Raw genomic sequence first — 13,613 nt, forward strand, 5'->3', positions numbered from 1 at the left:
TTTCCTCTTCAGACAAAAAACCCAGCCAAAACAACGGAGCCCGTCACGTTACCGAGAAAACGCGAAGAGATTCGTAAACGCGTCGACTGATACGACGCTCCGACACTGGAGACTCCTTCCTTCCGTGCGAAATAAGCATCTCCTCATAGAAAACTTATCAACATTTACAAATTAAAAAAAAAAATTGTTTATGTAGAAAGCCCCTCCCTTCTGGGGAAACACCCCCCCCCCCTCCCCCCAATAGAAACCTTCATAGAATTTGTAATGGTTTTAATGGAAGCTGTAATGGTCCCTGTGGGTCTCTACTTGTAATTTCTTGCCTTCTATTGGTGGCATGTCATCTCTAGTGGATACCATTAAGGACCTGTAACGGTTATAATCGTTAGCTGATGGTTTGTAATTGTATTTGTAGTGGAAACCATTAGCATTTCTATGATGGTTTCTATTGTTTTTTTTTTTCTTCTTTCTTTCCAGCAGAGCTGTGAGTGAGCGGTTACTATAGAAACGCTAACTTTTCCCAATTAATATCTGAATCACAATCCAGGCTGCTGTTAGAAAATTACGCTGAAAAATACTTGTCCTTGTTGTTGACGCTGAGCGAACGAGGGAACACCTTTTCTACCTATACCGTGTGTCTTTATCGTTTGTCTTTAAAAAAAAAAAAAAAAAAAAAGATTTAACGTACGTAATTGGACCTTAAGACGTACTTTAAATGTACTTTGAAGCTTTAAAGCGAATTCGAGGGACAGCTCGTACACCGGCGCTGGTAAAATAAGCGATACGTATGAATGATACGCAACATGTCCCTCTTGACGGTACCTCCTCAGAGACGACGACGCGGACGGTTTAATCCCTTTAATTCTGGTTCTATGTTCAATTTAATGTCATTTTCCCCAACAAGAACACGACATTCTCAGGTATGCATCGATGGTGTTTTCCCTCAGAGACAGTGCGGTGTTGCTAATACACACGGGTTATTTATTTATTTACTTACTTATTATTATTATTATATTTTAAATGACGGATCTCTGCCATGTTGAACCACTTCCGTTATCGTTATGTTCTCATTTTTTTCCGTTATTTTTTTTTTCTTCCAAATTTAAATATCCTGCGCGAGTCCTTCGCTCGTGCGTCGGATTTAAACCGCCACTGCGTTCCAAACCGTTACAATTCCAAAATACGTCAGCATCAACGCACACAAACACACACACACACACACACACACACAGTCTCTCTCTCTCTCTCTCTCTCTGCCGCTCTCTCTCTCGCGCGCGCGCTTTTCCCGTGATGTCACGAGCACCGACGACGACAACGACTCTCCCACCGTTTTTAGGACCCTGCGGAATCTCTTCCGGTCTGACGTCCTCTGCGGCGGCGCGTGAGAGCCCCAGTGAGCGAGCCACCGGGGCCGGAGTGAGAGAGAGAGAGAGAGCGCGGTAGCGAAGGGAAGACGGGACGGGGCAGCGCGCGAGCGACTACCGGAGGGGGGCTCAGGCCTGGGGCCGGCGAAACGGGTAACGTTTCACATCATTTTCCTTTTCTCTCTCTCTCTCTCTCTCTCTCTCTCTCTCTCTCTTTTTAAACCGCGTGCTAATTCCAAACCGAGCGCCGAGCCGAGCCGTGGCGCGCGCACTAACGGTGTGGCGTATGTCTCAGGGATTCGCCGTTAATTCCCCCCTCAGCCTTCACGAGTCACCTTCGAGAAAGGAAAGAAAAAAAAATACTCAAAGACTGATGATTAAATGAAGGTCGCGAAGCTTCCGATTCGCCCTTAGTGGAAAATAACCGGAGCTCGGTGACGTTTTTCCCCCCTCGCGCGGAACTTGGTAGATAGATAAATCCCTCCAGCGCCGAATTAAACACCTCCGGCCGCGTCCCAATCCGAACACTGCTGTACTACACGCCGGGTCTCCTCATGGTGGCGTCCTGATTTTGACAAATCTAGTACGCAGTTTGAGACGCAGCCCCGGCGGTGTTGAAGCAGGACATCATACAGTGTTTGTGTAAAGGCAACTGAACACTGCAAGAGTGTGTTAAAGACTTCATGTCTTGAAGTAACACCTACAGGGTTGCATAAATACTGTATACAACTCTATATGTGTTAATCCAACACTGTATACAACTCTATATGTGTTAATCCAACACTGTATACAACCCTGTAGGTGTTAATCCAACACCATGTGCAACCCTGTAGGTGTTAATCCAACACTGTATACAACCCTGTAGGTGTTAAACCAACACCATGTGCAACCCTGTAGGTGTTAATCCAACACTGTATACAACCCTGTAGGTGTTAAACCAACACTATGTGCAACCCTGTAGGTGTTAATCCATCACTGTATACAAACCTGTAGATGCTAATCCAACACTGTATACAACCCTGTAGATGTTAATCCAACACTGTATACGACCCTGTAGGTGTTAATCCAACACTGTATACAACCCTGTAGGTGTTAATCCATCACTGTATACAAACCTGTAGATGCTAATCCAACACTGTATACAACCCTGTAGGTGTTAAACCAACACTGTATACAACCCTGTAGGTGTTAATCCATCACTGTATACAACCCTGTAGATGCTAATCCAACACTGTATACAACCCTGTAGGTGTTAATCCAACACTGTATACAACCCTGTAGATGTTAATCCAACACTGTGTGCAGCCCTGTAGGTGTTAATCCAACTCTCTGTGCAACTCTGTAGGTGTTAATCCATCACTGTGTGCAACCCTGTAGATGTTAATCCAACACTGTATACAACCCTGTAGGTGTTAATCCAACACTGTGTGCAACCCTGTAGGTGTTAATCCAACATTGTATACAACCCTGTAGGTGTTAATCCAACACTGTATACAACCCTGTAGGTGTTAATCCAACACTGTATACAACCCTGTAGGTGTTAATCCAACATTGTATACAACCCTGTAGGTGTTAATCCAACACTGTATACAACCCTGTAGGTGTTAATCCAACACTGTATACAACCCTGTAGGTGTTAATCCAACACTGTATACAACCCTGTAGGTGTTAATCCAACACCATGTGCAACCCTGTAGATGTTAATCCAACACTGTGTGCAACCCTGTAGGTGTTAATCCATCACTGTATACAACCCTGTAGGTGTTAATCCAACACTGTGTGCAACCCTGTAGGTGTTAATTCGTATGTTGCATTTACACAAACACTGTATGATGTCTTTAATCAACACCACCAGGCTGCGTCTCAGGACACCACCATGACGAGACACAATTTGTTGTACAGACAGCTCGTAGGTGTCAATACTGCTTGAGTCTATTAGACATCGAACGTCTTCATGCAACCCTGTGGGTGTTAATTCATTGCTGTAAGAGTCTATTAGACACTGTCTCATGGCCAGCCCGTAGGTGTTAATTCAATACTGTACAATCTATTCAATAGATTCCTTAATACAACTCTGTAGGTGTTTAATTAAACACTGTAAAAGTCTGTTCAACACTCAATGCCTTAATCCCACACTGTACTAACTGACTCTTAGTGTTGAATGAACACCTGCACATTTGCGTGTTGTACTGTCAGTGTTCTGATCGTTATATCGGTGTTATTATCGTGGTTAGGTGTCGTGTAGTCGAGACCGTTACACGGGAGTGTGTAGGGAGCGTGAGTGAGCAGCCTGCGGATTTACACCGTCCTCGACTTTAACGTATCGATTTGACGTAAGTGCTCCTAAGCTCCTTAAGCTCGGTTATTAGTGCTCATGGCATTACGTTAGAAGGACACGCTTCTTACGCAGATTAAAAACATCCGGCTCTGTCGAGTTCAAGACCCCCAAACTAGGGGTCATGCGGGGCCACTTGATTAACAAACGGAGTCATGAGAGAACCTCCTCTTTAATTTTAATGATTATATTTATTTATCTGTACAAATTTAGATCAGGAATATCGCTCTAACTACGAAGTGAGTGCGCTACTATTTTTCTGAAACGGTGTTGGGAGTCAACGTTCATCCATCTACCGCCGCTAGTTCCTAGATAAACAACCAAAGGTCTTGAAAACGAACGTGAAAATATGGAAAATATCAATCGGGGGTAAAAAAAAAAAAAAAAGTAGCGTGGCGAAGGCTTGGGTTCGCGGAAGATTCATAAATGTGCATTTGTGCAAAAAGTTTGGTAACTAGCAAAATATTAACATATCTTAATAAAAAAAAAACGTTATAGGAAAACAATCAGTGTTTTACTTCACTCGTACCACAGCAATTTATGACATCATGCGTGAAATCCATTTAACATTGTTGATCGTCCACGGAACCAACAAGTTCCTGTTCTCACTTACGTTATATCAGCTTTATACAACAGTCCGTTCCGCTCCACGAATTCGATCGGTCGAGCGACGTTCCCAGATTTTTCGGTGACTCCGCTCGTCTTGTTCGCCGCGTTCTAGTTCAGAACAGTTGCTATAGTAAGCAGAGTTCGTGAAATCGTTCCGCGGGACGTAGCAGACGACAAGATTTTTCACGGACGTAACTTTTGACCTTAGAATATAATAAAAGCTCGTCAGATGAAGGAAGAAATTTTACCGGAAGCGCCATTAACGGGAACGTAGCAATCGACGTGAGAGCGCTATCCAGCTAGTCGACGCGCTATGAAGTTAGCGTAGCCGTTTCGGAAATCCGTTTTCACGATACGACAGTTCTGTAAACAAGAAATTAATATCGTGTATCTGATGTTCCGGACACAATGTGGCCAAATCGTTTGTTTCTTTTTGTTCCTCTAGTGAATATAGATACCGAGGAAGCGTCACTAACTTTATATTCCGTATAAGTGTACAACTTGCTGGTGCGATATTGATTAAAAGGGGTCGTAACGAGATTTTTCAGGTTTTTGTTCGTGCATGTATAAGCTCTGCAAAGTCCTGAAACTCATATTTTCCGGCTGTACACGAAGGCTACCCCTGAGAAATGGGGCGATTCCCACTTTGCTCGGACAATCTTGCGCTTCTGAATCAAAACCTGTAAGTGTGTGTGATTATTTCATGAAGTATCTGCTATTCACTGTTCAAATGCCGAGTTTTGTGTTGTGGCCCAGTTGTAGACTTCTGCTAGCTAACGTGCTAGCTAAAGTTTGCTAAGTTTCCTCAGTTTATTTTGAAGCGTTTGTTTGTATGTTGGTGGTCTGACAGATACATTGATTGTAGCTGCTGTCGTGATTGTATCTTGAAACGGTTCATATCAACTGAATATCTAGATTTCTACAATCCTAGTGTTTGCAGACTTACTTCCGCTCGACCATCCGCGTTTTCCGGATCGGACTCGAACTGACAGGAGCGTAGAATTGCTTTGGAGGCTACAGCTAAAGCTAAGGGGTGACACATTTCTGACGCAGTTGTAGCTTTTGGCCAATCACGACGCAACAGGTCAGCTGGACAAAATCCGAGCGCTCTGGGCTTTACAGGAAGGAGGGGCTTTGGAGAAATCGGAGCGTTTCAGGCAGCCCGGGAATAGAGGAACTTCCAATAATGTACAGTATTTGACAAATAATGCGTTTTTTTTTTTTTTGGAACATTAAAGCATGTTAACCTTTCATTTTAAAATATCAATCAATAAATAAATAAATAAAAAGAAAAAAGAGTCGCTCTCTCACCAGCCTGCAGAGATACCTCAAAGACTTTTCTGGTGTCAGAAAATGTAAAGCTGTTACAAGGCGCTAACACTGGAGATTCCTTCCATAACCGCTCAGTGTTTTCCTCACAGACAACATATCAGACCCCAGTCTACTGATTTCTAGATAATGTCCTGCAGGTGTTTGTTTGTTTGTTTATTTATTTATTTTAACTCCCTACACTGGAACTGATCGGGAAGATCCTGTCCGAAATACGGTGCGTCATGTAAACCCCAGCAGCGCCGTTTAAACCAACAGAATCAGGCTACAGGTTCCTGCTTGCCCCTGCAGGGGTTTCCATGCCACACCTGTCAGAGACGGTTTCACACCGAGGTGTGTGTAGTGTGTAAAGTATATGCGAGTACATCAGTCTCACGCACACACACACACACACACACAAAGTAAAAGCCGTTTACTGTATGTTGATGTTTTGAATTAATACGTAATACGATGTTTTTTCCTTTAATACGTGCAAATTTAAGCTGAAAATACTTTTGCATTTTGGCATCCGGCTAGCTTTACATATGTTTCTGTTTATGTAAATGAAGTCATTAAAAAAAAAAAGTCAAAAAATTTTACGATTTTTTTTTTTATCAATACTGTATAATCACATGAAAATACATTTTACTTTGTATTTTGCTTTCATTTTCTAAACGAAAGCAACCACATCTATGAATAAATTGCTACAGTATGTTACATCATTACATTTATCTTATATTAAATATAAAAGTATTATATCATAATCATAAATCCTTTATTCTTACATCGGAGATGTTGTAATTGTTTTCTTGACCGAGGTCAAAAACGCAGCACTAGCGTTTCCACTATAGCAGAGACCATGAGATTGGAGTTAGCGGCCAAGGCTAAGTGTAACTACAGTGTCATTATAGTCACGTGGAGTGTTTTCTTAGCAATTTAATAACACATCTGAGGGAAATGTTGATATTCCAGACACTTTTGTTCTATTTATTCATTTATTTATTTATTTATTTATTTATTTATTTTATAGTTTCACTCAACATTTCACAATCGAAATCTAACTATATATTTAAAAAAAAAAAAAAAAAAAAGACCAAGTAAAACAAAAGTGTCCGGGATATCAACATTTCCCTCAGATTTGTTATTAAATTGCTAAGGAAACACTCCACCTGACTAAAATGACGCTGTAATTACACTTAGCATCGGCCGCTAAGGAAAGAGCTTTGAGGAAATTCTGAATTCTTTCAAGAGTACAATGACATCATCAACTGAAATCTGAGTGAAATGTTGATATTCCGGACAGTTTATTTTTATTTTTATTGTGTCTTTAAAAAAAAAAAAAAAATGTTTATATAGTTGATTTAGATTGTTCAGAAACGTGACTAGCCAGCTCCGGCGTTTCCCAGATATAGCGGAAAGCACGAACACTTTCTTAGCGGTTGATGCTAAGCATGTAATTTTAATAATGTCTTTTTATCTTCTTTTTTTTTTTTTTTTTAAGCAGTTTACTAATAAATCTGAGGGAAATGTTGAAATTCCGGACAGTTTTGTCTGTTTATTTTATTTTATTTTATTGTTGATACGTTTAAATTGTCAATATAAAAAGAACAGCTAGCAAAATCTTAAGCCTCATATATATATAGATATAGATATATATATACATATAAAATATAAAAATGCGGATTTATTCATGTGGATTCAGAACAGAATGAACTGATTCTAAGAAAAACTACTGAGTAAATTCCGTGTTAGCATACGGTCTTAGCATACTACTGCACTCTGTGTTAGCATACTCCCTGTGTCCTGTAAACCCTCAGCTTCAGACGTGGCCTCGTTTACCGTCTTTACCCGTAGATTACTTCCCCATAGCTCGAAGTTCAGTCTGCTAGAACTTGTGGAAGTTCACTTAGCGGTTGATGCTAATGCTAAATGTAACAGGTTTAGCCTCAGTTTATGCTAAACGTGCGTTTCCAAGTTGCCCGGATCACGTTTTCGACCTCATATCACCACACAACCTGTTAAACGGTCACAACTACAGAACAATAACATTTTCAGACATCAGTTTCCTTTAACTTCTAGATAGATACAGCTAGCAAGATGATTAGCCTCTTGGGTATGAATTAGCCGACGAGCTAGCCGGACGCGACAAACGAGGAGTTGGCTAATAGATTTTTTTTGTTTGTTACAACACTAATCCCAAAGAACTGACGAACTGAATTGCGACATTGTGGATTTTTTTTTTATTTTTGTTTCTTTTTTTGGACTTCTGTGCTCTCAGCGAATGCTGTAATGGAATTCCGGGAAGGAAAAGGCACAAATTGAATTGTGTAGCACTTCACGTTTGTGCGCTAACAGTCTGAACAACGCCAGCGTTGAGCGTCCAGGATTCTCCACGCTAGCCTAGAGAGGTGCTGTAGTTAGAGCTGAAGTACGCAGCGCAGCTCAGGATAGAAACTGGCAGCAGTTCAGCGAGCGCCATGTTACACAGGCGAGTCCCACGCGGGAGGCCTTTCACAGCGGCTCTCCGTTCTGCCTCTGCCAGGACTTGCTTACTTATCTTCATTCCTCTCTCCCGCTTAAAAAAAAAAAGGAAAAAAAAGTGCTGACTGCGCAGCCGACAAGATAACGATGTTAAAAGACTCTCCTGTTTCGCTTCTGCATAAAGCGTGTTTGATTGATGGCCAAATTGCCTCCTTTGTAGACGATGAAAAGCCTCTGTGGAAAACCCCACGTCGTTTTCCGATCGTCTCGTGTCCGGAGTACAGCCGCTCGAGGACACGTTTAAGACGTATTAAACGGCGCCTAGCGAATGATACGTCCGTGTTAAATGACTGCTTTGGATCGGTCGAAGCGGTTGCGCAATAACACCGTCTGGATAAAATAAAGCCGCGTCCGTGCGACTCTCCAGATTGACTCGAACGAGTCGCGATTCAAAAGAATCAGATTTGATTTGGCTAATTTGATTCACTTCAAAGAATCGCTCGGAGTCAGGATTCGCACCAGAACGCGGGCTAATCTGTCTGTCGCTTGTAGTTTGTTTTTGTTTTGTTGTGCGTGCGCGTGGCCTGTTCTGGAGAGAAAACCAACGCAGAAGTAACTAGTTAAACACAAATTAAAAACCGCGCTAACCGGTGTGAAACGCTGCGTTTACGCCACGTCGGAATCACCGTAATTCCCAGATGACGACGTCCCGGACGTTCTACTTGGCGCCGTTCACGTCCTCGGACTCGGAGTTACGCGTTAGTATATGCCGAAACTTTCGTTTACTTTCAAGTTAATCTCGCGTTATTAAGACGTTAATAACGTCGTAATAAGACGTGATATTGCGGCGGTCAGGTCGTACAAATCGGAGCTGTTTGAAAATTCCTAGTTGTAAAGTCGTAATTACGAGTTGTATGAAGACGCGAGCGCTTTTCTACAATCACGGTAATTACGACATGGCAGCTAAAATCGTCCGTTTGGTTTACGTGTTACGTGCTCAGCTTCGTACTAGCTTTGTTGCCAGATTACATTAGCAACAATCTATGCTAGTTCCTTCCAAGCTTTATTTGTTTCTTCGTAACGTCTCTATACACGTTTAATGAGACGTCGTATATGACGGGATAAGACGAAACCACCACAGTTGTAAGTTTTTCCTCAGTTTAAAAAAAAAACCAAACCCTAAAATATCGGACCGTAATCATTCTTGACGACCGTTTCGCGTCCCACCGGATATTCGGATAATAATTAGCTCTTCGTTGACGGACACGTTTTACATTATTTATTTTATTTTTTTTCTTCCGTAGGGAGAAGGAGGATCTGAAGGACGGAAGGTGGATCGGCAACGTCGCCCCCAGAATAACTTTCTTTCTCATCCGCGTTCATTTCTAAATGCATCGCAAGTAGTCCGCAAGCGTTTGGTTTTCGATGATGCCGTCCAACGCCGCCGCTCCGACCCCCGAATTCAAAACGTCAGACGTGGACTGCGACGCAGCGGCGAAGAAAACGGTGAGTCTGTGTGCACGAGTGTGGGTGTAAGTCTTGGCGCAGACACACACACACACACACACACACACACACACACACACACACACACACACACACACCACGCTGCAGGATGCTGGAACGAACCCGACTTGGAGCCGTTTGCGGCGGAGAAGGACGAATGAGGGACGATGTGGTTTGTCCTGAAAAGACTCCACCATACAGGAAGTGTGAATTATTGATACGAGGCTTTTTGCCCAAATAGCGGATGAGTCTCGGGCTACGCGGCATAAAACACAGAAAATGGACATCCACTCTGTTAAATATTAACCCTTCTGGTGTTGAGTTCAATCGTGCAGATAATTAAGTTTGTGGGGGATTTCCCCCCCTCCTCCCCTCCCCCGCCCCTGCTCCCACCCCCGCCCTGAAACCCTGACAGTTTCACACGGACATTGTGGCTCGGCGTTCAAGACTTCGGGTTGGAAAAAGAGTTGAAGTCCCGGCTTCGAGGAAGTTCCTTAAACCGTTTACACGCATCTCATTTCCGTTCCTTTGGATAAAAGCGTCGGTCAAACGTAATTGGCCGTGCTTTCTGGGTGGGAGGGGCGCGCTCTCTCTCTCTGCCCAGCCAATCGCAGCGAGACTAGCCAATTACGGGCGTCTGTGAGTTAACGTATTAAACGTTGACTGTGATTGACCAATCAGAGTCCGGACTTTAATAGGACTGCGGTAAACAGTAACAGGGATCGTTGTGGGGAGTTTTAATCGGTCTCGTGTTTTAACACCAGGCTGAACTTTAAACTGGTTTTTGAACCGAGATGCCCCTAAGCACTACATATTAACCCCGTCCGGACAGGCCGAGGCTCCGAGCGCGTGATCCGTGAGCGTGTGCGAGCACGCCATCTCCGACCCACAGAATTCCGTAACGCGATGAACAGGGCCGTGTTAACCGTGCGCACTTTACCCACGATCCTCTCGCGCAGCGCTCGGGGCCGTGTTTAATTTCCTGTTCATGGCCACTGGAGTGCTTTTGGAGTTGAGTTGAGGCCATAGAATCACACACACACACACACACACACACTTACTAGTTTAAGCATCATTTCCCTGATGGACTCTAAAAACCCATAATTTGCCCGACCAAATGTCAGGTACTTACCAATTTATCCGCTGCTCACCTGGGATTTAAAGCAGGGCCTTCACACACACACACACACACACACACACACACACACACACACACACACACCTGCGCAGGTAAGGAGAAACTGAGCTCTGACCTTTACAACCTCACATCCTCACAACATCTCAGCGCAGAGAGAGAGAGAGAGAGAGAGAGAGAGAGAGAGGAAGAGGAAGAGGTGAATCCGGTTCTGATCTCTGGTGGACACGGTCTCGTTGTCTCTGAAGCAGAATCTGATCTCAGGTCAGAGAAATACACTTTTTAAAAATATTTTAATCCATATTTTGGTGCCATGCAGTTGGGTTTATGTTTCCGTTTCTGTTTATTCAAATAGATATCGATGTATTGTTTAATTATTGAAATGGGTAAACATGCACGCTGCTGTTATTGAATCAAAAATCCATCCTAATCACAGTTTCTGCTTCCTCAGTCGGTGAACTATAACCCGTCGCGATTATAATCGAACTCAAGATATTTATACGTGCAAGCGGTGTTGCAAGGTTATTTTAGAGTCTTCCAAAATAAATATATAGAATCGATCGCGTATTCATCGCGGCGCGTCGGTTAGCAGCACGGCTAGGCAGCGGCTTTTCTTCGCGGGCACCGTTTGCGCTCCCGTGAATTTTCAGAAAGCAGGATAAGGACGCTGCCGGAGGACGGATTTGTTGGGAGTATCGCACGTGTGCTTAGAGAAGGCAGTCGCGCCGTTCTGTTCACCGGACGAGAGTCGAGCGAGAAACGGACGCTGTTCGAGAGTTGAGCCGAGCCAAAGAGAAAGGGATAAAGTGGAATAAAGCAGCGCCGCGGAATTCCGGATCCTGATTGGTCAGAAGGTGTTGATTAATTCTCTAGAACTGCAGCTGTGACAGCAGCGCACCGGTTTTGATACGTTATCTAATCTGCTTTAGGCTACGTGTATGTAGGATGATCATGGGCTGTAGAAGTTTGTTGGAAAGTGTGTGTGTGTGTGTGTTTTCACTATTGTTGCTGTTATTCTCTGCTCTGGTTACGCGCAGCGGCGTGGCCTCGGTGAACTCTGGGAAGGTTACCCCGGGGCCTCTGCGCTGTAGTATTTATGGCAGTTGTCAGCTAGTGTTTTATTTGGCACAGATAAGACTTATTATAACCTGAACTCTCAGTACACACACACACACACACACACACACACACACACACACACACACAGTGCACACATCCTGGCATGGTTCTCGTACACGCACACACCTTTGCATACAAAGAGTGCACACTCATCCTGGTGTGGTTCTCATACACACACACACACACACACACACACACACACACAGCAGCTTCTTTCACTCTGTGCCAGATCTGCTTATATAAATCAAACCAAATGATTTTTGAAAACAGATTTTCCTCAAACACGAGCGAGACTTGGCCCGGATTCGGCGTGTTAAAGATGTTTACTTTAGCGGCAGAGGGACGCGTTGTGTTTGGCGCGGGGCGCGAGTCGTGTTTGCACTACACTAATGTGCGGTCGGGGTAATACAGCCCGAGCGACCCCATAAATCCACACGCCACAGCTCTCACGGCTTCAAAAACGAGACGAGCGGCTGGACGCCATCCGAGTTTGGGTTTAATTCGGGAATCCTCGGTCTCCTTTAGAGCCGTCGAGCGAAACGAACAGGGGAAGAAGAAAAAAAAATCCTCCGAGGCGTTTATTCGTCTGGCGCTCGCTCGGATTCTGAGGAAGAAACGAGTCTGAGCACAGAGACGGGGACGGCGGTACCTGAAGCAGCGGGGCGGGCGGGGGGGTTAAGGGGGGTAAGGGGGTAATAAATCATTATTTCCTTGCTTCAGATTTAGTTTTAGTCTCAGGATGCGTTCACATTACTGCACTGAACTGACACAAATCTGATTTGCGCTTCTAGATCGGACACAGAGCCAAAGAGTGGCAATGCGATGCGACACGAACGGAAAAACGGTCAGATCGGAATTCCCAACATCAAACCCCCTCCCCCGCCGGATATATCGGAGAATTCCCAGCTTCCCAACGTAGCACCCAAAGAATATATCAGACAGGACAGATCGGATATACACAGGATATCAGATATCATTGTAATCGGATTTAGTAAAGGAATCTATTTTCATTATTGGAAATGTTTACATAGCGAGAGACTTGACCGTGGTTTTTCTTTTCTTTCAGTAGAATTGATTTTATTATATTTATACTTGATCACATTTACGATGTAAGCGATCCTGTGTGAACGCGAACGGCTGATGAACTCGACGGGGAGCCGATCGGGGGGGGGGTTGTGTGGGGGGGAGGGCAAAACGAATAATGCGAACATCTTCAACAAATTTAGTCGATGGGAACGGAAAGATTTGGTCATTTTTAATAAATGTTTTTTCCAATTTCTTAAAATTTTATTCCTCGGAATTAAATGGAAATGCCGGACGGGAGGTCAGCGTCTGCACCTCAGCTAGTGCGTTATTACAGCCTGAGTGGTGTTGTCGCTGCTCTGTGTGTGTGCGTGTGTGTGTGTGTGTGTGTGTGTGTGTGTGTGTGTGTGTGTGTGTGTGTGTGTGTGTGTGTGTGTGTGTGGTTGGAGCTTGTATGTGTGTAAATGTGCTTTCAGCTCCAAGCAGAATGAAGAGTGCAGAGGGTTGATGAGCACATAGAGCGCGGGCAAGAGAGATATGGGTGTGTGTGTGTGTGTGTGTGTGTGTGTGTGTGTGTGTGTGTGTGTGTGTGGAGGCCAGTGTAGTGCCCGATCCACCCTGGCACTTCCTTCTCTCTCCCTCTCCCTTTCTCCATGCAGCCGGGTTGCTTGGCAACTGGAACGACCCAAAAATAACCCACACATGACAGAAATAGAGACGGGAGTCATCTAACAAG

General features: G+C 44.0%; 1 protein-coding gene across 4 annotated transcripts in view; it reads left to right on the forward strand.

Moving 5' to 3' along the window:
• Positions 1-339: 339 nt before the first annotated feature.
• The window catches only part of dnmt3aa (DNA (cytosine-5-)-methyltransferase 3 alpha a), a 55,515-nt gene continuing 42,241 nt past the window's right edge, over positions 340-13,613 (forward strand). For 3 of the 4 annotated variants that reach the window (XM_053642302.1, XM_053642311.1, XM_053642327.1), the window contains exons 1-2: positions 341-1,514; positions 9,399-9,600. In XM_053642302.1, the coding sequence (XP_053498277.1) occupies positions 9,520-9,600 (81 nt within the window). In that variant the 5' untranslated portion in view covers positions 341-1,514; positions 9,399-9,519. Of the gene's footprint in view, positions 1,515-9,398; positions 9,601-13,613 lie in introns of all 4 variants that reach the window. The other variant, XM_053642295.1, reaches the window with a different exon arrangement.

This window comes from Ictalurus furcatus, chromosome 2 (genome assembly GCF_023375685.1).
Source record: "Ictalurus furcatus strain D&B chromosome 2, Billie_1.0, whole genome shotgun sequence".
Classification (NCBI taxonomy): domain Eukaryota; kingdom Metazoa; phylum Chordata; class Actinopteri; order Siluriformes; family Ictaluridae; genus Ictalurus; species Ictalurus furcatus.